The 26,397-nt window shown below is 41.3% G+C and overlaps 2 protein-coding genes across 2 annotated transcripts in view; one reads left to right on the plus strand and one right to left on the minus strand.

Annotated features, from left to right (window-relative positions):
• LOC111865954 overlaps positions 1-22,175 on the plus strand; it is a 42,056-nt gene extending 19,881 nt beyond the window's left edge. Inside the window, exons 5-10 of the mRNA XM_023854396.2 lie at positions 5,444-10,479; positions 13,507-14,049; positions 15,101-15,355; positions 15,726-15,838; positions 19,197-19,327; positions 21,018-22,175. Of these exons, the coding sequence (XP_023710164.2) occupies positions 5,444-10,479; positions 13,507-14,049; positions 15,101-15,355; positions 15,726-15,838; positions 19,197-19,327; positions 21,018-21,192 (6,253 nt within the window). The 3' untranslated portion in view covers positions 21,193-22,175. The remainder of the gene's footprint in view (positions 1-5,443; positions 10,480-13,506; positions 14,050-15,100; positions 15,356-15,725; positions 15,839-19,196; positions 19,328-21,017) is intronic.
• A 2,748-nt stretch (positions 22,176-24,923) lies between these two features.
• Positions 24,924-26,397, minus strand: part of LOC111865955 (Bardet-Biedl syndrome 5 protein homolog) — a gene marked incomplete at its 5' end in the record, with an annotated part of 10,949 nt that continues 9,475 nt past the window's right edge. The window contains 1 exon segment of the mRNA XM_023854397.2: positions 24,924-25,338. Within this exon segment, the coding sequence (XP_023710165.2) occupies positions 25,117-25,338 (222 nt within the window).

Below are 26,397 nucleotides of genomic sequence, written 5' to 3' on the forward strand. Positions count from 1 at the left end.
TTATGGTTTTCTGGGATGTAACGCCGTGTAGCCATATTTGTAATTCATATAATGATGCTATAGTAGCTCAGACAATATTATACAGAGTCGAATCATAGGGCGATAATGAATAATGTGGGAGAAAGTGAGTATGGCCAAAGTTAAGGCATCTGCCTGTAGGGAAAAAAGGTAAAGCTATCCGTGTAACAGGCCGTGGAGGCCAACAGGGTTCTGAGACGTCGAGGCTCCCACATTTTCTCTAGATAATTGGCTCACAGATGGCGGTTAGGTTGTCAGCCTTAAGCGCCGGCCGCCCTTTACGCCAAGAAATATTCCTGGTAGTCATTTCTGTTAGAGGCGGAGTCGACTCCAGGGCGACAGTGCCGTTGGAAAGATTAGGTCAATTGAAAAATCCAATGAACTCATCGGGACTCGAACCCGCGACCTGCCGGCTTGTAGCATAGTGCCTCAACCAACTACGCCACCGCGTGCCCCGCCTGTAGGGACTGAGCAAAATAATAAAAAAAGAAACCTCAGACAGGACAGGCGGTGGCCCAGTTGAGATCCAAACTGCGAAATTTCAGAATGTAAGTCAGTGACGCTGTGCAGTGTGGTAGTTACCGACGTTTCGTGGCAACCAGCTGCCTCTATTTTCATGGTTGAAGAATGGCTTAACTATTTTAGAACTATGCCACGAAGGCGTGTGGGGAGTGGCTGTATGGATCCATGTTTTCTTGACTTCGATATTAGTTGGGAGTGGTCAGCTTCACGCCCCGGCCGCTTTACCACGGGCAAAGGGACCCTGTTCCTATTGGATAGAAGCACGGATGGGCCACAGAGCCGGTCTGGACGACGTGGAGAAGAGTAAATTCTCGTCGCTACCGGGACTCGAACTCCTACACTTCGTTCGTGCAGCCCGTAGCCGGTCACTATACCGACTGCGCTATCCGAGCTCGAGAAGAATGGCATGACGCTTAATTAATCAGAAGGACAGACTTAACTTTTATCTTCAGTATGAATCTTCTAGACCAGCGTTTCTCAACCGTCGGACCGCGGCCCGCTACCGGGCCCTCGTCTCATAAAAAAGAATTTACTGGGCCGCGGTCTCACAAAGGCTGAGAACCACGCTCTAGACATCGGATCGGATAGGTCTCATTGTAGGGGGAGGGATGCGGCCACTGTCAGGCTTTTCCTGCGCAGGACAACACAAATACGGACAAATATCCGGACACAGTGTACATCTCTGCGCTGACTGGAATTAGAAGCCTAATTCCAGTGCTCAAGCGTTCGAAGACAATACGCGCCTTAAGCCAGTTTTCCATTAGAGTTTTTGGCGTTATTTTGCGAACTGCTGGTAGCTCGTGTGGCTGTGTGGAAACAGCTCCACTTATATCAAAGGCCTGCTAAGATGCGAAACAAAAGATGGCAGAATCTGAAATTTCCGACAAATTTCGTTAAAATATTGACGTATCAGAAATAACTCTGTGACGTGTGCCAATAACAGCAGTTGAGAAACTGGGTCAATTGTGTGGACGTACTGTCCGAGTGTCTGAATTCCAAGGAGATGCTCTACTATTCCAACAAGAAGTTCCAAGCACAACTAATAACCGCCATTATCCATTAAATACTTCAGGAAGCAGCGTACAGACATTTCCCATAAGAAAAAAACGTCGCCATTTCAAACGAGAAGTTCGGAAAAGAACTTCGACGCCAGACACGCACCCTCTTGACGTTATAAGATCTGGGGGTTTCGCGGCAGTGAAAATTCAGAATGTGGTTTTGTGGATTATGTCTCATGGTGGTCTGCTAGGAGTGTACCACCGTTTTGGAGGCCTCCATCTTCAAGGTAGGTTCTAAAACCTAGGAACCTACTGCACCCATCTTCAGGTTGAATTCTACGTTCCGGAAGCATACTGCCTCCAACCATTAAATTGTAGCAACATTCTGCCTCAATGCTGAAGTTAGATGCTACATTCTAGGAGAATACTGCCTCCACATTCAGGTTAATTTCTAAATTCTAGGAACACTCTGCCTCAAACTTCACGATTCATTCTAGAATTGTAGGAACCTGCTGAATCCAACTTAAACTTTATTCTAGATTGTAGGAACCTGCTGAAACTTCAGAGTTGCTTCTAAATCGTAGGAACCGAAAGTTTATATGTCTATTGCTTAGACTAAAATTCCAAGAGTACAAAATCCGCATCTTCTGACTGGCAAGTATAGCATAGCAATAAACTGTTGCTGGCCTTCGCCAGCACAGTCATTCTTGATTTCGAGCCCCAATTACCAAATTTTTATTCGTTTTAAGGCCGTTTACGAAGTTTGGAAACGGGATCTCCTCTTTGACGAGAGGAGGGGGTTGGTCTTACGGCAGAGGCGCCGTATTTGTCGCAGCGTATCTGACAGGCAAAACACACAGAAAACTGGAGAACATATTTACGTAGGATCCAGTACTGATGCTTCATGGTAGTTGAACTGACAAGTGCAGCTAAAATGCAGACAATTTCTGCTGGCTAAGACGATTTTCTAGCCCGTATATTAAGCCAGTGCTTCTAGCCATTCAAACGTCTTCACTTTCTCACTACTCTTATCGAAATGAGCAACGGCCGAAACCTGCAAAACCTTCTAAGAAAGCGATGGTATTCCTCTACTCAGAATAAAGCATTTCTCACTTCTCCCACGACTTTCCCTTTTCACATATTCCTCTGCCGTTCTTTCGTCCTTCTTCCTCAGGAAATTCACGTTCCAAAAGGCCCACACAATATGTTCGAGTTTCCTACGGTTCTGAGGCCACCTGATCGATTTCGTAGCAGCCTTGTGGCGTGCATTCCACGGAAACAAAACAGCCGGAAGGCTACGTGATGTACCGTTCTCCTTACGGCTCGTTCCGGAGGAGTTCGGAGTGACCTAACTGGACCACACCGCCTTACTGCCACGCGATTCTTCTTTGTTCAATGTACAAAGTAACGGGCATCGTCTAGCGGTAACGCCCTAGATTTGTATTCGAGAAGTTCTCGCTTCGAACCTCCGCTGGGATATCGACTATCCTGACTCGGGGCTACTAACTGCGCCGTAGAATTACAAAATTCAAAACAGACTAAAAAGTGTCCAGCGTAACATGACCCGGCCGTACGCTACAAAGCAAACACATACCAAAAGAAAACGTATCACCTCATTTCCCATCATGAGAAGTATACTAATAATCAAACAGTTCTGGGAAGAACTAATCACTTATTTTACTTTAATATAAGGAACGCATGAAAAACAACGCGTCCAACAATTCTTCTATTATTGCGTATGTATTCGTTGCGGTGGTAACTTCTTTTTACCGAGCCGCTACCTAGCAACGACAGGGGATACACATACAGAAGTGAAGTTCGCCGTTGAAATGGGCTCAGATGACATGATACAAAGATTGGTTCAACCATTCAAAAGTTAATGGGGGGGGGATTCACGAACACCTAACATGGAGATCTCCTAAGCCTACTTTAGACTGACAACTGCTCGTGCGAGCAGGTAGTTAGAATTCTGATAGCATGACCCTGCTGTCTTCCTGCCTGCTATCAAAAATATATAAAGATTAAAAAATACAAAACTATATAATTCTATCCCTTGTTTTATGTAGATGTGGACTTTGGACTCTCACCCTAGGCAAGAACATAAACAGGGTGCTAAGCACAGTATTTGGATCTAAGGTGAAAGAAAAAGCCGAAGCATGGCCCAAACTGCATAATGAGATCCATAATTTTTACCAAATATTATGAAGACCATAAAATCAAGGCTATCATGAGCAGGGTATGTAGAAGTACAGCAGAGATAGGAAATACATATAAAAGTTTGATAGTAAAAGCTTATGGACCATTTTGAAGCCATAAGCATAGAGGAGATGATAATATTAAAACGCATCTTGAGGAAATAGGGTGAAAGGAGGTAGACTGGAATCCTGTGGTTCAGGAAAGGGACCAGTGGTGGGCTCTTCTGAAAGCGGTAATGAGAATTTTCAATATAAAGTGTAATATCTCTTGACTATCTGAGTAATTATTAGCTTTCTGAGGGCTCTGCTCTGCAAAGTTACTATGTCTGACTGACTGACACACAACCTCACAAACCAAGTAACTGAAGAACTGCATGTTTTGTCAAATAAGTGACTCACTGACTAAAATTAACAGTCAGTTATTAACCCTTTGAAACACAGTGGTTAGTATATGTACCATCTGCTGTAACATTAAGAAGACTGCATGTGGCCCATGTAGTGTACATACTGGTTTCATTAAGATTTTCAAAATAAACAGCAATGATTTCAATATTAGAGTTAATTTCACCGACGACACAACACGTTTTTATTATTGTCACACTACATGTTTCGGCCTCAAGAGGTCATCCTCAGGTGTACGAACACAGTTGCACAATCACACGCAATCACATTCGTTTTTCCACTTATTTCGATCCTGTATCCTGTTCAGGTTTATGCTCAATAATATATGTCAAGTTTCTTCTTATAAAATACAAGTTGAAAATACTATTCCAAATGTTAAAAGTTAAAATTTAAAATTTAAAAAATTTAAAATTTTTTTTGTGAGTCGAAGTTCAACTTCGATCACTGGTTATATTTTCACATTCACTTGTTTTCTCTGTGTATAGTTCACTTTAACTAGTTATATTATTACCACTGGTTAAAAAGTTCATGAATTAAAGTTCAACTTATCATATTGGCTGCACTTTCACTTTTTAAGGTCTCGCTGCTCTTCCGCGTCCTCTGATGCTGGATCTTTTACAAGGAACGTAATACCTGAGGATGACCTCTTGAGGTCGAAACATGTAGTGTGACAATAATAAAAACGTGGTGTGTGGTCGGTGAAAGTAACTCTAATATTGATTAACTACACAACAGGATGCAAGAAACAATTAAAGCAATGATTTCCTTATATAACAATAACCAGGTGGTCTTCGTAACAGAGATGCAGTGCTTTCTGTGAGGTAGGAATTGCGTGTTTAAATATAACTTAGATGAATGGGCCACTCTGTTCCTGGGGAATATAAATACAAGGACCTGGTCCTCCAGGTTCGGGGGTGTCCAATCTGAGACAGTAAAATGTTCTCATGAGTCCCACAGGACTCGGACCTGAGGATGATTGCACTGGCAAAGACCAGCAATAATTATAAATGACAGACTCGTTCTCTCATCAGAGACAGAGCCACACATAAACAAACCTGCAACAATCTTACATTAATAAAAATTTGGTCTTGGGAACCCAGATGGTGGTTTGACACCAAGACAGACTGGCTGACTCACCGCTGGTCATAACATAACTTTGACTTTGACCTTCATACTTCAGAGGTTTGATTTACTTCATCTCACGTTTGTCTCAAGCTCTGTAAGTGTAAATAAGACAAATTCTTTGACAGTAGGCGATGTCATATGGTGTATACTGAGGACTGAGGTACATGGCTGGTGTTTTTGCAGGGAAGCTGGTGCCTGCGAGGAGCAGTCAACCGTGGTCGATATGGGGACCGATCGAGAGATGAGCAGTAAAATACAGGGTCAGATTCCTACCAACCCAGGCCTCCCACATCGGCGGTACTCGGTGCCAGAGACTGTTATGAGGAAGTATTCTCTGTCCAAGCAGCAGTCTGGCTCCAGTGACAGTGGAGTAGCTACTGTACCAGTTGCAACCCCCGACACGATCTCCAGTGACCCCACAGCCAAAACAGGAAGCTCCTCTGACGATCCCCCAGCTGAGACTTCACCATCACACTCTAGTGATCACAACAGTGATGAAATGGGTAACACAGTTGGGAAAGGGATTTGCTCTCCTGACCTCAGTGAAAGTGCAGTGAATATCACTCCTACCAAATCCACATTGGACACAGTGTCTGAGCAAAGTAGTAAGTCAGTGTTGGGTAGAGCAACTGAGGGCACCCAAACTTCAGCTGAAGCATCTTCGCCCACTACAAGAAACCACACAAGTCCAGAAGATATTACAGGATTCGCAGAGCCAAAGATTTCAGCATCTGATGATTCGTTAGCAATTCCAACAGTACTTGGTGACAACAAGCCACTTTCCACACCAAGCACAGGAGTAGAACCAAGTTCACCACACAGTACTGAGTCCACTGAGCCACCAAGTTCAGTGAAAGATGATTTATCGCCCTCCCAGACATCAGGATTAGAGTTCACAGGTAGTAGCCCTTTATCCACCCTTAAAAAAGAGGAATATCAAAGTCCAGGATCTGTTGACCAAAAAAGTGTTTTGCAGGGTGAAATGTCTTTCACACAGACAAAAGTGGCTGAATTCAATGATTATACTTTGCAGTCCATGCACAATAAAGAATCGATAGGAAGTTCTGACAGTGTGGGAAATGGAGAAGTAGAAACAAATATTTCAAGACGAGACAACTCTGTACACAGTGAGTATACTGGAAGCGTTCATTCATCTGCAGATGAAAGAGTGGAGCATCAGAGTCCATCCATGGTCAAATCATCCGCCTCACAGATGACAGAAGTTGAATCTGCAGAAAGCAAGCCGCCCATTACTTCAGACACAATCTCGTCAACACCTGGGAGGTCCTCCAGAAACAGAATTTCCATGCCGGAGGCTTGCTTTCAGAAGTCCACAGTATCTCCAGACCAGCCACCGCTCCTGACAGACATGACACAATGTTTGACACCTGGTGGAGAAGTGAGTGTTAGTACACCTGACCCTGAGCAGTCACACAGTTTGTCTTCAATGTCACACCAGGCATCAGAGTCCTGTAGCATTACACCTGTGGAGTCTAGCATCAGTGGTTCATCGCCCGAGAGGCCTTCAGTCACAATGCCATCTCTAATAAGCTCCACAACCCCTCCGTCCAGTGAAAACACTGTCTCCACGCAGGATGCAACACTCAGCTTGAGGTCAGATTCAACTGCGCTCAGCACGCCTTCTAGTATCATCAGGGAGTGCGATAATCCTGTTGCGCATCCTGGGCAGACTCAAGTTTCACATTCTGAGAAATCCATAGACCATATTGATTTCATGAATGAGAGTGTAGACACTGACAGCAGACCCATTCTGAATATGCTGGGCAGATATGTAAAGTCGCAATCAGCGGAATCAAATTCACAGAAGACAGAAGATAGTGGTCATGCCGTGGAACCTGACTGTACACTTGGCAACGCCAAGAACAATTCCAAAGAAAGAGGCGAAGCTGAACCTCCTTCAGGTAGCCTGCAACTCTCTCATAAGCAAGCGTCCACAAACACTGAATTTGAACATTGTAAATCCCAATCAAAATCCTGGGAAATCATTATACAACCTACAGGGGTACAGAGAGACCCATCCAAATGTCTCAATAATGATGTTGCTTGCAAAATCAAAACTGAAATTCCAGGAAATAAAATGTCAATTCTTCCATCAAAGAAACAGGACATGGAATTCTGCGGAAGTAAGACATATCTGCTTATCAAGCCAATCAGCTCCACCACAGTTCAAACCCACACTGCTGAGTTCTGTGGAACTGCAACATACCCACCAACAAAGTCTAGACTCTCTCCAGGTATCCAGGCAGTAGTATCATGCTCCACTGCAAGTCTTTCCACAAGTGAAGATATGGGTCCTTATGGCTGGAGCAGGCTGACAGATGAGGAACACACTGTTCAGCTGCAACTTCAGCGACACAGACTGTGGATGAACCGAAGAATCTCGGCTTCCAATGCTCTGCCCACCTCCCCCAGGCATGGCCCCATCGGTTCTTGTGTTGGGATCGGAAGTACATACCGCAAGGGCTATGAAACACAACTGGTCGTGCCTCGCTATTCTGCCCTGCCCCGTTCAATATCCATGCTGGTTAACACTTCTTCAGGGGAATGTTCAAGCAACAGCAACAGTGACTCAGACTGTCTTAGTTTGGTGGACAGCTTGGAGGAAAGGCCCTCCTCATGCACAAGTAAACACAATTCCACAAAACATGACTCTAAACCTGTACGAGGGGACATACTCCAGCTGTTACCAGAAGACAGAAATTATAAACACGGTTTACACAGAAGGATCAATGCAGCAACACCTCGAGGGAAAGGCAAGGCATTCTTTGTATCCATGGAAACTGGTCTTGATGAAGCAGGTACTGTCAAAGTAGATGAAGACATTGAAAAACAAGTTGTATCACAAAGCATGCCAGAGAGGTTAAAGAAGAAGCTGACACAGAGACATCTGCAGATAGACCTTAAAAAGAACAAAAAGAAGAGACTCAAGAATCAGGGTGAAGATGTAGTCATGAACACAGAACAGAAGGAGAATATTCGAGCAGAGGTGGAGACCAGTGGTGGAGTGGTTGTACATGCAATGACTAGCACACAGAGCACAGTAGATAAGAATGCTCTCAGAGAGATGTCACAAACTGAGAACAAACCTCATGAAGAAGTAAAGGCTATAGACCCAAGTGTTCCCATAAAAACCATACACAAAAAATCACCAGCAGGATTGCCTCCTAGTATAAAATCAAGCGCAGGAATATTTCAACCTGTGTCACAAAGCAAAGCTGGGGAAAGGACTTTCATTTTATCAAGCAATGGCTGTAAGGAAAAAAATGAAAGGAAGTTACCAGAGAAAAGCATTCCTGTAGGAGGGTTATCGATGTTCCCAAGTGTTGAACATATGATAAAGAAAGAATACATACCACAAGAACACAGTCCACCTGTAAAACGGTTTAAAGCATCAAGACCTGACTTTCCATCACAAGTAGGCCAGGAAACTCCAAAGGAGGAGGAAGTTAACATTTCACAAAATGGGATGACAAATCGTAAAGAAATGAAACATGAAGAACAAAGTCCTCTGCTGAAAACATCAAATTCAGCAGAACATAAGGAAAAGAAATCTCCTGGGCAAGAACCTACAGTGAAGACTGCAGATTCTGCAGGAAATGGAAATAAAGAACATGGTGTACACAGGCAGGAAGAAGAGTGTACTCTAAATGTTTCAAAGGAAGTACAGAAAGTACAGAAAGAAGTTAAATCAATGAAGAAAGTTATGCCTCAAGAAACATCAAATGTCCCAGTAGAAGAAAATATGACAGCAAAAGAGCAGAAACCTGAAGAACAATGCCCTCCTCTGAAAACAGCAAATGGCTCTAAGAGGAAGATGCAGAAAGGTGATAAATATGCAAAGGAAAGCGAAACAAAAAAGAATTCAAGAAACGAAACTAATGCAACAAAACATGAAGATCATAGTCTTCCAGTGAAAACATCAATACACGAGGCCAATAACAGAAAAGAGAATAAAATAACAAATGAAAGAAAGTTACTTGAAAATGGTGAGGGATTTGCCAAAGAATCTCCATCTCTTGCAACAAGAGAATCTATCTTGAAACCACATGAAAAGTTAGAAGGTAAGGAAGCAAAAATGCCTCTAAAGCAGTTACAGAATTGCAAAAATCTGCTACAACATAACACAAAAGAGCAAAAGACTGCTAACAGAGGTAATCTTAAGAACAACATTAATACAACTGAAGGACAGCAAGTAAAAGCAGCAACAGCATCACCTGCTGAAAGAATATCCTCTCCACAAGTTGTCTACCAGAAGATAAATCATGAGCACAGCATGAAATCTAACATAGCAAAAGCCACAAAGTCATCGGTAGCCAAAAAACCTCCTGAAGAGAAATCACTCATTACAGTGTCCTGCCAAACTTCACCAGAACTGAAGTGTGAAGATGAGAAATGCAGTGCCACACCAAACACAATTCTTCAATCTAACATACCAGAGTCACCACCAGACCCAATTAAAAACAGACCTCAGCTGCCACTCAAGTCAGCGATACCTATCATGAAGTCACCCATAGGAACAAGGAAACTGAGCCCAGACACTGCAGTCACATTTCAACAATCCCTCCAGAACTCACACTTGCCTGTCCACAGACAGTCACGGCTTCTTCATGCCCCACAAATCAGGCGGTCAGCCAATCTCCTGGGGGCCAAATTCCACCAGAGATTTGAAGTGATTCCAGAAGAAAGAAGCGGATCACTGGAATCCTCTGCAGAAGACCAGTTACGGCTGACTATTGACAGAAGTCTGAGATCTTCTTTGTCAGCTGGACAAACAGGCACCAAAGTCAGCGCTGGTAGCTGTCTGGGTGGATGGAGCAACATAGTCTCACATAGCTGTCTCGGCCTTAACCAGGTAAACAAGCACAAACAGACCAGACACAGTGCTTCCAACAATGAAAGCAGTACCAGCAATCATGAAGAAAGCGATAATGGGAATGTCAGAGCAACCAATAGTGACATTAGTAGAAAGGCCATACGGAGACCAATAAGGCATTCAAGGATTCCCATGGCAGAGAAATTAACAAGACAATCAAGGATACCAGAGGACTTGTATATAGAGCAGGAAGAGAACTACCAGGGAAAAGCTGCATTAGCACCCCACACAGAGGATAAGGACCTACTGACACTCTCCAAGGGGTGGCTCAACTTCTATCTGTTGAAAGACAGCTGTGGTACACCAGATAGCAGTTGTGGGGAAGGTAATGTTCACTGAAAGTGAATCTAAGACGCCTTTTAGCAGATGTTAAGATGTTACACTGATATTTACAGTGCAGATGTAAGAACATAGACATAAATTTAATTGTTTCTTGCATCCTGTTGTGTATTTAATCAATATTAGAGTTAATTTTACCAACCACACAACACGTTTTTATTTACTGTCACACTACATGTTTCGACCTCAAGAGGTCATCCTGAGGTGTACGAACACAGTTGCACAATCACACGCAATCACATTCGTTTTTCCACTTATTTTGATCCATCATGACAAGGAACGTAATAGATCCAACATCAGAGGACGCCGAAGAACAACAAGACCTTCAAAAGTGAAAGTGCAGTGATGAGTTGAAGTTTAATTCATGAACTTTTTAACCAAGGGGTAATAATATAACTAGTTACAGTGAACTAAATTTTAAATTTTAAATTTTAAATTTTAACTTTTAACATTTGTATTTTTAACTTATATTTTATAAGAACTTGACACATATTATTGATCGTGGACCTGAACAGGATACAGGAAAAGAGTAGCCATCATGACAAGGAACGTAACAGATCCAACATCAGAGGACACCGAAGAACAACAAGACCTTCAAAAGTGAAAGTGCAGTCAATGTGATGAGTTGAAGTTTAATTCATGAACTTTTTAACCAAGTGGTAATAATATAACTAGTTACAGTGAACTAAATTTTAAATTTTAACTTTCAACATTTGTATTTTTAACTTATATTTTATAAGAAGAACTTGACACATATTATTGAGCGTGGACCTGAACAGGATACAGGATCAAAATAAGTGGAAAAACGAATGTGACTGCGTGTGATTGTGCAACTGTGTTTGTACACCTGAGGATGACCTCTTGAGGTCGAAACATGTAGTGTGACAGTAAATAAAAATGTGTTGTGTGGTCGGTAAAATTAACTCTAACATAGACATAGTTTACCCTATCAAAGCACCTTCTATGACATGAAGGCATAGAGGGCAATGAAAGTAAAGCTCTGTACATTGTCGATCTTTGCACTATATGGAACTGAAATGTAAGCTTTACACTCGAGCTGATTTATCCTATCTACTGGATAGGAGGCTAAGAGGGTCACCTGAGTGACCTCGATGCTCGTTTACTTGTACAAAATCTGTCACTGCCAGTGTTCATTGACAGTACAGATAGAATGCATGAAAATATACTGCTCCTTGTATAAAACTTAACTTTCTTACTTTGTACCTAAAACTGAACAGATCCTTCCATGCTGAGGTAAATATGAGGAGGAAGCTACCCAGCTGAATTCATTAGCAAGATTTAATCTCTTATCCAGTTTCTGAAACGTTGCATTTTGTTCAGAATACCAGATCATGGTCAGTGTCCTGGAAAGAGCAATTTCGAAACTATAGTCCATTCTCAGAGATGAGACAGTCAGCGTAAACAAAGCAAGCCCAGAGTCGCCACAGCTGACAGCAAGGAGTGGACAAAGCGTGCAGTTACTCAGTGTGCTCACTGCATTCAGACTGAAGAGTGAACTTTGGATGCCCCTGCAACAAAACACGCATCACGTGATCACTGCATGATTTCATTCAAAGAACGAAGGAGACAGCGCGTGCGTTTGTTTACGAGGACTCTCTCGTCTCCGCGAATATATCACGAATTAGAGTGACTACTAGATGGTGTTTCTCTGGTTCTACAATTCTTGCTTTGAGTAAATATGCCACAATATGTTTCCATACAAAGTTACTGGACTTAATGAGATGTACATTTTATGCTATGTACAATCTGTCATATAAAGAGAAATGACAAAAATTTTATTTGAGCTTCCTCAATATAAAGTGGGCAATATCTGACTGACATGGACTAAATTCTGTTAGTGTAGGCTTCCTAAATACAAAAATTCATTAAACTCTGTCAAGCAAATTTGAAGATGAAGAGAGCAGACCTACACATCTCACTAATTGTGTACCTATACAGTCTGTCTTTGTATCACTGCCTACATTCTCACACCTTCCTTCTCTTCACTGCATGCGAGTCACCTAACAGCCAAGAACCTCCATCAACCTCTGTCTTTCTAGAGCTACTCCTCATCGATTCCCTCCATTTTATGTAACACCAACCCAATCCACTGTTCCAATTTTTATCCCATTCATCATCTTGGGCATTTTTATTTTACCTTCACCTTTGAAACCTTCTTTGCAATTTTCTTTCCATTCATCCTTAAAACACGTCCATACCATTTTAGTCTGTTGCTTATTAATTTATCTTCCAATATATTAATCTTTAAATTATGTTTCATTTATTAATTTCTTATTCTATCTCTCCTGGTTTTTCATTCCATGCTTCTTAATAACCTCATCTCAGCTGCTTGCTTCTACTACATACATAAATATGCATATGCAATAACTGTTACATGTATTCTCCTTTTTAGACACTTCCAATTTCTAGAGTATGTTCATAACTACTTGATTTATTTTCACATTCTTTATTATTTACATAATTTCTTCCTTTATCCTTCCAGATGTCACTATTTTACTTCTTAAGAACTTAAAACTTAAAACTTGGAAGGGGTGTGAAGTTGATCACTCACATCTATCTAGTGTCGAGATTAAGAATGAAGGAGCATTACCTCCACTGCCCATACGTCTTCACGGCATTCTTCTCTGCTTTTCTTACACAAGATTATTTTCATAGTTGTCATTATCTGTGAGTCGGGAATGTAAGTCAGTTACTAACCCATTCCTGCCTCATTTATCCAGTAGTCTCTTCAAAGGTCTTATTACTCAGTTCCTTGAACCATGAGGTTAATTTTTTTTTTTAGTTCTGGAAGTGTGTTTGTTTTCGGTCTATTGACAAGGATATCTGAAAACTCACAGATAGCAGAGCTAATACCATACAACTCCTAGAAAGTCTTTCCATCAGGAACATGCCATTACCTGCAAGCCTCAGAGAGAAAAGCTTACTTTCATAACCATACATATTTGCCATAAGTTTGCTAATGCCCATGTTAATTCAAACCTCTGTTTCACAGCACAAACTGATGTGCCAGAAAGAGAGAAAGGAATATCACAGAAAAAGGGAGCTGTGTTTCCAAGAACCGTAACTGTTGTGGGTGGTGATGATAACAGAATACGACAGTACACTGTCCCCAGCCGTCTGCTACAACAGAACAGAAACAAAGACAAAGAAGCACCCACAATCTTGCCAGAACTGACCAGCAATCACAACATGAGGAGGACCTCTGCTGTTTCACTACAGAAACTACCTGTAGCATTACTAAAACCAAATGATTCTTCGGCAGGCTCCGACAACAGCACAACGTACCTCTGTCTGCCAAGTCCCCATCTCAATGCTAACTATCTACTGGAAGGTTCAGGGGAACTTGCATGTTCAGAATCATCTGTGTCATCAAGCAGTGATTCAGAGTGTGATCAAGCAACAAGTCCAGCCATGCTTCCAAACAGATTGCCCACCAGACAGCCCCAGAGAGGTTCAACTCACCACTGGTCACGGTCTCGGAAAAAACACTATAAGTCTGAACAATTCCAGTCCCACAGTCAGAGTGCTGGAGGTGGTAAGTATTGCTGACAGGCTCAGTTAAACGTGACCCAACTGTGCAATCATAACTGGTACACATATGTGAGGTCTGAGGGGAGCTGAATTTCTTAGCTTTACAAACCAAAGTAACCACTATTTTTTTGTTTTCCCGTTCATTATTTAATGAAAAAAAAATAAATTGATAGAACGGTTTCTCAACATCACCAGTCACTGCACACACAAGTGGTTCAGAAATGGCATTCTATTTCACGTACAATATATTTGTATTTGTGATCTGTCTAGTCTCTGGACAATCTAGTACTGCTATCAAAGAGGTGGACATGGTAAGCATTGCTGGCAGGGTTAGTTGAACAAGACTTAACCATGAAGTTACTAGTGTCAGTAGTTTACCAAGATTCTAGACAATTTTAGACCTACTACCATACTGAAATCAACTGAACACAGTGCAACAATACACAATGTCAAATGTAAACCACGGGAAATGTAAAGAATCAACCAACATAAACTGCTTACAATCTATCAGTCAAGCCAAAAATATATTTTTCTTATACAGATTCCTATTAGTAAAGTGCAAGTTGGCTGTAGTGTAGTTGGTTGAGGCACTACGCTACGAGCTGGAAGGTCATGGGTTTGGGTCCAGATGAAGTGGACTTTTTTCAATTTACCTAATCCTTCCAGCCACACTATGGCCCTGGGGTCGACCCAGTCTCTAACAGAAATGAGTATCAGGAATCTTCCTGGGGGGTACAGAGCAGCTGGTGTGTAAGGCTGACAACCTCACCACGATCTCTGAGCTGACTTTTTAGAGAAATTGTGGGAGCCTTGACGTCTCACAACCCTATGGGCCTCCACAGCCTGTTACAAAGATAGCTTTACCTTTTTTACCTTTACAACTCAGCTATTCAGAGTAAATCAACATATGTATACGCCTTATGTTCCCCCCGGATATGGCCAGACACGGAGATTAACTACTAACCAATGATGACAGTCCCATCTCATTAATGCTATGTAACCTCCATAACTAATCAAATAAACCTTGTTGGCTTGCATTTGTGGACTTGTTTCAGGCAGTGCTGGATGGACAGTGACTGTCGCTGGCAGCAATGCTTGTCCCCAGCAGCCACCAGAACTCGAGATGCGTCTCTCATTCCCATCGTGTGCACGACGACCAGGAGCAAGTCAATCAGATTCAGGGCTGGGGGAGGACAACAACAATGGTGAGAAGTCCAAGAAACAGGAGCAGAAGGATGATAACCACTTCCTGCCTCCTGCTCAGTCAGCTCCCCAGCCCCACAAATGGACTCTCATGGTCAAGAACCAAGGTACAGCTGCCCAGGGCACAGTATTAGCCATGCTCAGCAGGCACTGCAATTACACACATTAGTAACAGACTCTGGGGTCTGTGACACCCGTACATACTATTTGTGGCAACTTGACTTTGAATACTTAAAGTCACATTCTCAATACCATCTTAATCACCAATTCCTAACCAAAACTCATAAAGGTAAAACTCAATTTAACAAAATGCTGATGCCCAAGCAACAGCTGAATCAATAATGTGACTACAGATTTTAGTTTTCTTAGATATGGTGCCATGTAGTTTGGTAGATAGGTGCAACCTTACTCTTGAATTATGATGTTAAATTTGTCTGCAACTAACATTTATATTCATTGAGTCTACTTCCATTTCAGGAGGATCTGAAAGATCACACGAAATATCAAAATCTGCAAGAAGGACTTCTCAGTACCTTCCAGATTTGGGGCACAATCCCAGCCAAAGTAAAAACTCAAAGAAAGTCTTAAAGGTACTAAAAAGTAAGAGGATTACTTCTTTAAAATTGAAATCTAGTTAAATGATATCTATGTGAGGTTCTTATGTATAGACACAACGATTCTCAGGGTCCCACAATTGTACACACATTCAGGGAGCCTCAAATATTAGTTTAACAGTAACATTAAGATTTTACTTGCTAGGTAGCTGAAAGTTCTATTATGAAAATCATAATATTGACATGTAATATACTTCAAGCATTTCTAACTTAACATTATAATTAGATATCCTGCAGTTTCAGGAGGTTCCAGGTTCAACTCTCAGACCAGAAATTATCTATTCAGACTGAGGTTTCAAATGGTTTACTTGCCCATCCTTCTAACCAAGAGACAACTGGGGTGCTCTTTTTAGCCTACTTTCCTTATTTTGAAATACATATATGATAGCTTGCCGGTCACGGTAGCCGAGCGGTCTATGGCATGCACTGTCTTCGCTCGCTCGGAAGCCTGGCTCGGGGGTTCAAATCCCACTCAGGGCATGGATGTTTGTGTGCCTTTTTCTGTGTTTGTCTACAGGTAGAGGCCTTGCGACGAGCTGATCACTCGCCCAAGGAGTCCTACCGAATGTTTAAGATCTAGTAAACCGAAGTGAAACGGAGAGTTTCATGGAGGTAGGCCTAGGCCAAAATTGGGGCTGTAGCGCCACAGAAGAAAAAAAATATGATAGCTTATGAGATCACATTGCTCTCTGTGTCCCCCTCCCCCATCTACTTTTTTGCATGTGTATTCATTGCCGCAGGAAGGTGTTTACTGAGGTGTAGTTAGATCTGTCTTTTCTGGCTTTCAGGTGTCATGTCATATTGCATTCAAAAGTTATTTTACGAAGTGTTTTGTATGCAGTCTGTGTCATATCAAGTACTCAAGATGTAGTGAAAGGAAATTAGGCAATTAGTTCTTTTCAGAACTTCATGTTTGTTTTTATTCATGAGGTGGGGTGGGATGAGACTGGGTCAACTTTGTATGTAAGCCACTAGTGCGTCTATTGTGATGATGATCGTGGAGCAGTTGATGGAATGGCAACTGGCAGAATAAACTGAAGTACTTGGGGAGAACCTTCCCCAATGCCACTTCCACCACAAATCCATGACCTGACCTGGGATCAAACCCAGGCCACCATGGTGAGGGCAGCAACTAACCAACCACTTGAGGCATGACATGGCCACCTGGAGAACTCACCCCATGGGTAAAGTAAGGAATGAAGCTGACCACCCACCTCTGTCTGGTTCCACTGTTGATACGGCATGAAAATCTATCTCCCATTCTCTGTACACCTTCATGACACGATGTTCAGATACTGGGACACCCTTTTACCTTTTCAGTTACTCCAGGAAAATGCTGGGGTAGTGTTCAAATGGCCTATGGCTAATTACATCAATATTCTCCTGCTCCAAGTAAATGCAGCAGGTCTTTACTCACTTTGAAAAACCATCTGGGTGCTGGGTCATAGTTGAAACCCCAAATTTAAAGCGTGAGAATGTGATAATGTCAGGGCTATCATATATCATATACCTCAGAGGATGGTGACAGATGAGCATGAGGCAATGGCAGAATGGTGATTACCATGTGAAAACCAAAGAAACTTGGAAAGAACCTGCTCTAGTGCTAATTTTTCCACCAAAAATATCAGACAGCGAGCCACACGCTCTGCACTAAGAAGCCAGAGCCTAACTGCCTGAGTTAGGGCATGGCAAACTGGAAATATTCTGGAAAGTTTATACATTCTTAATTGGGCGATGTCCAAGTGTTCAGTCTGCAGACCCACTATCTGTATGTGGAAGGACACAACTGTGTCTTCAATCAGGAGAAAATATTCTACACAGAAATTCACACCACTTTGCAAGACCTGAGGTGTCACAGTGGTGTAGATTAATTTTCTGTTCTTCTGGCTTATGACACTGTGCAGTTCTGACCAAGCAGTTTTGAAGTGGTGATGCTTCTGATCCTTATTTGGGAGGCACCAAGTTCAAATCTCAGCCAGGACACAGACTGTCCTGAGTGAGTTTTCCAGTTTTCCTCAGCATCTCAACTTAAATCACGACCACTTCCCACCACATATTATAAATAAACCTCTGAGAAATAAATTATGTACTGTGTTGCTGTGTATCAGATAGTTAGCACAGTCTTCAAGAAATGTGATGCCCAAATCTCCATCTTATACTCTGAAGATGGGTGCAGTATCTTCCACTGAAGCACTAGTAACTATCTACGGAACTACAAGATGGCATCACAACCCAGACAACCACATTATGAAGCACTGAAGCTTGTTTTTGTATGTTAGTTACTGATATTCTTATAAAAAAAAAAAAAGGGTAAATTTGGCTTAGTTAATGTGAAAACAAATTTTTGGACACTCCATGTTAATTTAATACTGTCACGTATTAGTGTTCTGATCATTAGACAGGGTATGGATTGGCTGTTTGGATTTATTGCACTTATATACTCAACTCGTAACTACAAGTACTGCAGGCAATTACGGTGCTACCTTGAGTCTCCGCATTTTACAGATCACTCTTAGACGCACCAGTGTCCTCAGTCTATTACTGTCTCCACCATGCATTTCCTGGCAATGGATTTTAAACCAGGAACTATAAGTCTCACTGAGTTACACACTCCAGATATCACACATAAAGCCTTCTCTCTGCAGCTACTTTCAACTCCACTGACTGCACTCAATAATTCTGATGTCTCAATTCCTCACTTCAACTCCTCTGCTCCTGACCTCATTTCCTGGCAGGCTGGTGTCTCAGAACTCAATTGACTCTCAGTTGCCATCTCAAGAGACTCCCTCAAGTCTTCTCTCAGCTGCCCGAGATCCTCGTTATATAGCCTCTGGGCGGCCCCATCAGAAGACACCGTTTCCTAACAAATCTAATATGTTTACCTTGCCATTGCATAGAAACAGCAGTTCTTCCACTGTTGTGTTCGTGTTCATTTCTGCAGGAACCTGTTTACCGAGTTGTTGCCTAGCAACAAACGTCTACTCTGGCGCCGCTATTCCAGCTTTCAGGCATTATGTCACAATATGAAATATACAGTGTAATGAAACTGCAAGAGTTGAGGTTCTTGCAATGGTGACTATGAGGATTACTGTCCTCTGGAATGTGATGCCGTGTGGTCTGATAAGACTGTTACCCAACATCACCAAATGTTGGTAACAATCTGCCAGGCCACATGGCGTCACATTGCAGAGGACAGTAATCCTGTAACTAAACTGTCTGCAAGACAAAGATGCATAAAACTGAACACAAGAGTATTCCTCATGCATGAGGGACAAGTAAAGTTCTCAAGGCAGTAGGTGAATGGGACTGCCACAGCCTGTGTTTCTGGTTTCAGAGACCAGACTCATGCTTCCCTGTGACTTCAATTGCTGATGGAGATACAAGGAAGAGCAACAACTTCTCTCTGTTATGGCCAAAGGTCAAAAAAATCATGGAGAGTAAAGTGATTATTAGGAAATCCAGTGGGTAAGGCATGCATAATAAGGAATTTCCCTATTCATTTCCTTTAATTAACAATGCTGAAGCTGACGTTAATTCCACTGTTGGGTTGTTATGTCACGTGGATGTGGGCAATGTTGCCGACATTTTGGAGGTACATACTGCCTCCATCTGCATGGGTGGAGTGTCTAACGTGGGTGTTTCTGTGTATATATGGATAACAGTACTGGGGGGGGGGGGTTTGTATACATAGAAACTCCCAAATCTAACACATTTTTACCCCAGCAATGGAGACAGCAACTGCCTCCAAAATGTGCATTGCCAACATCCACTGGGTGTAGCAACCAGAGAACTGAATCAACAGCAACATCTCATTCACAGCATGGAAAGGGTGAATGTTGGTAACATGCAGAGCTCACTCAGCTGGACAACACACACGTGCTGTAACAACAGTGGAATGCATGAACAATGAAAGTCAAGAGTGCATGTAGTAATTATATTCTCCTGTGCCTAACATAGCAGAACACAGCAAAATCAAATGTCTGCTGCCACACTTAACAAAGCACATGAAGATACATAAACTAACTGGTCTTATAGTTGGGTTACTTTTCATTTTATGATGCTGCAAGCAGCCAGACTATACAGTGTTAAAGAGCAGATTGACAGATAAATGATGAATTAGGCAGGGTTTGGAATAAAGCAGCTGTACACTAGTTGCGGCACTATGTTGGCACATACACACAGGGATCAAGCAAGACCACAAAAACCTCAGTCAGGATAGGTGGTGTCCTTGCCAAGATCTGGACAAAGAACTTCCTGAATATAACTTCAAAATGTTACCACTATGACAAACCACTTGGGGCCCAGTCTTATTAGCATCTCGATGAAATTACTTTAAGTTGTGAAGCAGAGAGTTAAAAACAGATCTTTACAGAAATACGTTGTAAAGATATGAGATGACTGAACTGGTTTGGGACCCAAGCATAATGGCAGACTTTTGTGATGGTAATCATAAACATGCAGGTTCCACAATTTTTGATCGGTTGAATAAACATCAAGGGAAGACCCTCAACAAGAATTTAGTTAATGGGTACAAAATAAGCAAACATTTATTTATTTTCATGTTGGATTCAAGGTTTTCATGACAGTGAATATAAGAGTACTGTCTTCTGGGAACTGACACCGTATATTCTGGCAGAAAGATAACAATGCTTCATAAGGGCCTGCTGTCTTCATTCTTGGAGTAAAAGAGTAAACTGTATAAGAAGGGAGGAAATAGGAGCAGGAAAACGAGAGATATGAGCCCCAGAAAAGGCTGGACCAAATATTCTGGGGAAAAAAGAGGCAAGACTACATAGGGTCATATCCATGTTGACAATGGTGGTCTTTTTTATATAAGGTCTATATAATAATGCTGTCAGTAACTCAGATTATAAAGCATCAAATGGTATGATGATTAGCGAATAATGAATTAAAAAGAGTGTGGGAGCAGTTGTGGCCTAACCCAAGATACTATCATAGCATCTGAATGGATGGCCTCAAGAAAACAACAGAAAAGCTACCAAGATAGCCAGTTTGTGAGCAGAAATCCAAATCCAGGCCCTTCCAAATATGAGACAGGACAGTGATGTTCAGCAATAACCAATAAAACTTTCTCACATAGGTGTAAGCAAACCAATGATAACATCGTTTGTGACTGAAGCTGTTCTGTTCACAGGCACGTCTCACAAGAAGTGAAGTCAATTTCAGAGCTGCTAGAGAATGAAGATGGCGCAATTATCCTAACATCTGGCCTTGGCATTAAAGGTTCTGCCATAACTCCAGAGAGAAAACCAAGAGTGCCAACAATGAGTGAGAGAGATCTGACCAGAAGCCACACAGCAAGACACTGACATGCTTCTAGGTTGGCAAAAATGAACTCACAACATGCACAACTACACCAGTTCCTATTAAAAAAAAAATACATGGAACTTACCCACCATTAACTGTTCTTCACAGAACACATCATATAAATCAAACATATGAGAATTTGAACAGAAATCTTGCAACAGAACGTTTATATTACATCCAGGTCAACATCCTCAGACATCCTTTGGTCTCATCTGATAATAACAGCATCCACAGTCCATGTAACATTAAATAATTCTGCATCACTTTACTACCTTATGACAAGGCAATCACTTTACCTGTAGTTTTGTATGGAAATAAGTACTTGGTCTCTCATATTATGGGAAGAACATAGAGGATGTCTGAGAACAGGATGCAAGAGAATATTTTAATATCAGTGGGAAGAAATGACAGAAAAATTACATCACGAGGAGCTTCATATTTGTACTCTTCACAAAATATTATTAGAATGATTAAACTGGAACTTATAAAACAGTGGGACATCTTGTATGGATGGCAGAGATGAAAAATGCAAACAAAATTTTGGTCAGAATACTGTAAGGACAGAGGGCACATGGGAAATGTAGATGTATATGACAGGATTATATGAAATTTAATCTTGAAGTGTGAAGGCATTTTACTGATATAACATCTCTGTATTTGTAGAAGTCTGTAATTTATTTTTGTTTTTGCAAAGTTAATTTACAAAAATCACAACAATTACAATAAAGAAAGCACTGAGAAATGTTGCAACAGTCTGTTGCAAATCTGAAATCACACTGTCTTTGTCAAAATGCTTCACTTATGTCTAAATGACTGCAACATGAGACAGCACCTGCAGATAATAACATCAGTACTGACAACTGATAATTTAGCTCTAGTGCATGGCAACTCCACCGGGGGTGTCTGAGCACAGGGTGCTGAGGAGAATATTTGGACCGAAGAGAGATGAAGTGACAGGAGGTTGGAGAAAACTGCATAATGAGGAGCTTCATAACTTGCACTCTTCAGCAAGTATAACCAGAATAATCAAGTCAAGGAGGATGAGATGGGTGGGGAATGCAGCATGAGTAGGGGAGAAGAGCAATGCATATAGTGTACTGGTGGGAAAGCCAGAAGGAAAGGGACCACTAGGAAGACACAGATGTAGGTGGGGGGACAATATTAAAACAAATCTTAGGCAGACAGAATGGGGTGGTATGGACTGGATTGATCTGGCTCAGGATAAGGACAAGTAGAGAGCTCTTGTGAAAACGGCAATGAACCTTCGGGTTCCATAAAATGCTGGGAAGTTCTTGAGCAGCTGTCCAGTTGGTGGCTTCTCAAGAAGGGCTCAGTTCCATTAAGTCAGTTAGTTAGCAAGGCAAATGTTGCAAACCAGAAGTGACATCACTACAGTGAAAAATTTAAGCTATCAACCTGAATACACCACAAAAGACTTGTTGTCAATTTGACTATTCCAGAAGTGACACATAATCAACTTGTATTTAACAAAAGAAATATGTTACCAAGTTACATATACCATAAGGCACACACTATAAACTAGTAGGTGCTGCTGATATGTATACAACAGAAGATGAATTTTTTCCTCTGCAGGTTAATTAACGATGCTTTTTCAATATTAAGAACATTGCAAGAGGCATTTTATCAGCTTTTATATGTTATAAGAGGCATGTTATCAAATTTCATATATCATAACATGCACGTTATCAACTCTTATATATCAAATGAAACGCTATCAAACCTCAGGGTTCCAGAAGTTACATACTATCAATCTGTACACATCAGAGAAATTAATTTATACACATAAAAGAAGTAACAACACACCTGAAGGCACATATGAACTTCAGGGTCCCAAATGTGATACATTATCAATTCATATATATATATATATACAGTAGAACTTGGTTATAACATCATCAAAGGGACCTAAAAATAGTGTCGTTATAAACGAATGTCATTGTAACCAAAATGGGCACTTCCACAGTAGCCTTATGTTAGTCACGTAAAAATCTACCAAAAACCGAGTTAAAATGTTGCATTTTTTAGTGAAATACGTAGTTAAGTACAGACTAACGTAACATTAACGTGGAATTGCCCAAATGTGTAATATCAAAGACATATTACAGCGCTTTTCACTGACAATACACACAATATTTCACGAATCACTTTAACTTTCTCTTCAATGCTTAAAACTTTCCTTTTCATTGCCATGTTTTCACTACTGCACTTCTCTGGGTTTAGGCAGGAACACTATAGGGTAAGTAGACAATGTGAGGTCCTGTTAGACGAGATTCTAGGAAAGGAATGCAGTTAACAACCTGCCACGTCCTCTTGCACTATTCACGCAGTCCCACCCCACACCCTTGTTTTCGCATAAAACCCACGCTCCTCTTGCAGCCCGCGGTCGTATTCTTCCAGGACAGTCACGTCAGCAAGTAGAGAAAGTGAGGGTGGGCAGACACATCGAACTTTCCCACGATATCAGAGAAATTCAGGAATGAAAATGACGTTACATACGAGGTTGATGCATTTGTGCATGTTGTACTAAGCAAGGTATAAAAACAGTTGCTTTATGAGGAATTAGTTCGTACCATTCAATATTTGATGCAATAGACAAGGTGTCACAGAAACCGATGTTGCTATAACCAAGTTTTACTGTGTATATATATATATCAGAAAAGGAACATTACAAATTTTTATATATAAGCAGGTTATCAATGTGCAAGTCATTTATCACTTTGTGTATACCAGAAGAGACAAGTCATGCATTTATATACATATATATTTATTTATTTATTCAGGTATTTGAGATCATGCAAGCATCACTAACAGTTTCAGCACCTCCTGCCTTTCTGTTCGCTGTTTCCATTTTTATATGAAGCCTGTATGACTGTACAGTTCTGCATAACTGAGAAGTGTGTCGGTCTGACACCGGTGGTGCTGTATGACACAGCAACTTTTATTCAACTTGTAAATAATATTGCTGTATAATAAAAATTGTTGTTTCATATTCTTATTCTTCAGGACAATTAAAACTACCATTATTCACTTCTTGATGAATAAATATTGCTATCTGTGTTAATATCTTTGAATTCAGTATACCGACTGACTGGGAGAGCCATGACATAGGTCAAGTGGCTGAATTCCAGCTCCTAAATATGGAATGACATTTATGCAGGGTTTTCTAAGAGAATTATGATTTTCCTCTACCTTCTTCCAAAATGCTTGTACCTTTATGCCTTACTACCTGGCATCATAACCCAGAAGACACTAACAAGCCGTGAAGGCGGTTATAAACATTTTGGAAGAACCTACCACTGTCACCTTCTTACTTGAAGACAGAAGCAACAGTGCACTCTGAAATGTTTGTGTCCACCTGTTAGACCACATGATGTCTTAAGTCAGAAGACCACCATCTAATATTTTAATATTGTTAGGGAAATGTGACGCAGTAGTGTACTTGGATGAGGCACTATGCTACAAGCCAGTAGGTCGCAAGTTTGATTCCCAATGAGGTCACTGGATTTTTCAATTAACCTAATCCTTCCAGCCACACTATGGCCCTGGGGTTGATTCAGCCTCTAACAGAAATGAGTACCAGAAATCTTCCTGTTGGTAAAGGGTGGGTGGCTTGCATGTAAGGCTGACCTCACCACCAACAGTGAACCAAGTGTCTAGAAACTGTGAGGGCCTTGACATCTTACAACCCTTTGGGCCTCCATAGTCTGTTACAGAGATAGCTTTACGTTTTTAGGAACTTGCAAAATCAGAGATTCAAGGTTTTCATGGCAGGAACTACAGTCTTCCAAATGTAACGAGCTACATGGCATCACAACGCAACAGATCATAGCCTTAAAATTACGGTACAATGACTAGAAATAATGTCTGACTACAAAACAAACAAGGCAATGTGAAAATGCTGCAATTCACTGTGAACTAGGCAGCACTTCCCACAGACTTTGCATTGTGAAACCATCTTTAAGTTTCTCGACCGCCAATCCCAGCTCTGGACTGTACACAGGTTCACGGTCCTTCTTGTGTCCAGAATCCGCAAAATAAGCCACAAATGCATTTGACAGCACGTCACCCGAGTCATCAAACTCTTGGATATCTTCTATCAGAGACGGTGGTTCTGGACATGTTTCAACCTACATGGAAAGAAACAAGCTGGACATTAATCCCTTCCATGGTGGGCTTTTATTAACTCTTTCTGTTTACAGACACATACATGTCCTTTGACATATTACATTAGATGAGGTTACATATATCCACCTGAGGAAGACCATGTAATGGTTATGAACAATTAATATAATATCCAGTGTATAATAGTGACTTTGTGATTAATTAATACATGCTCATTATTACACAACTGACCAACATGACTGGCATGTTGCATACAGGTGACAGATGAATGTAACCAACTGAACTAAACACAAACAGATGCTACAGTACAGAATTAAGAAGGGAGAAAATTGTGGACAGACAGATTTTGTTCTGTCTATACACAAAAGAAATGCAGTCAGAGATGAGATAATAAAACAAATGAGAAGAGGAGATGAAAGAAATGAAATACAATTCTCATTTAGATGACCTATAATAACATAAGCAAACTTAATCCAGCCAGAAGAAAACCATGACATGATGACAGAATCCATTTGTTCAGTTTGCCCAAGCAAACTGAACTACTGTGAGAACTGGGGGGTTTTCATGGGGGGACTATGGAGATTACTCTTTTCTGGGGTGTGACATCTTGTAATTTGGTAGATAAGTAGCAATGTTTTGGAGAAAGCTGCTGCTTCATTTTCAAGGTAGAATATGGAGGAAGCAGGGTCTTCCACAAAACTGGCACCTGTCTACCAAACTACAAGGTGTCACACCCCAGAAGACAGCCATCTTGCCTACTGTCAACTTCAACTCTGGCTGGTTATCTGTTCACAAAGTTCACTAGATGCACTGTATCTAGAATATAATACATGCCAGATCATAATACTTATGTTCTGATACATCTGCAATGACAAGTTGCAAAATACACTTATAATCTTGGTCATGTGTGTCCATCTACCTGCTTACACACAACATTTTGAGAACTGCCATACAAATTTAACCTTTATCGGACGAACGTCATCATATGATGTCGTTAAAAGTTAGGGCAGCTGGCCGAACGTCATCATATGATGTCGCGGATTCCACGCGTGTAAGGTTTTTTT

This window comes from Cryptotermes secundus, unplaced genomic scaffold, assembly GCF_002891405.2.
Source record: "Cryptotermes secundus unplaced genomic scaffold, Csec_1.0 scaffold3443, whole genome shotgun sequence".
Classification (NCBI taxonomy): Eukaryota; Metazoa; Arthropoda; class Insecta; order Blattodea; family Kalotermitidae; genus Cryptotermes; species Cryptotermes secundus.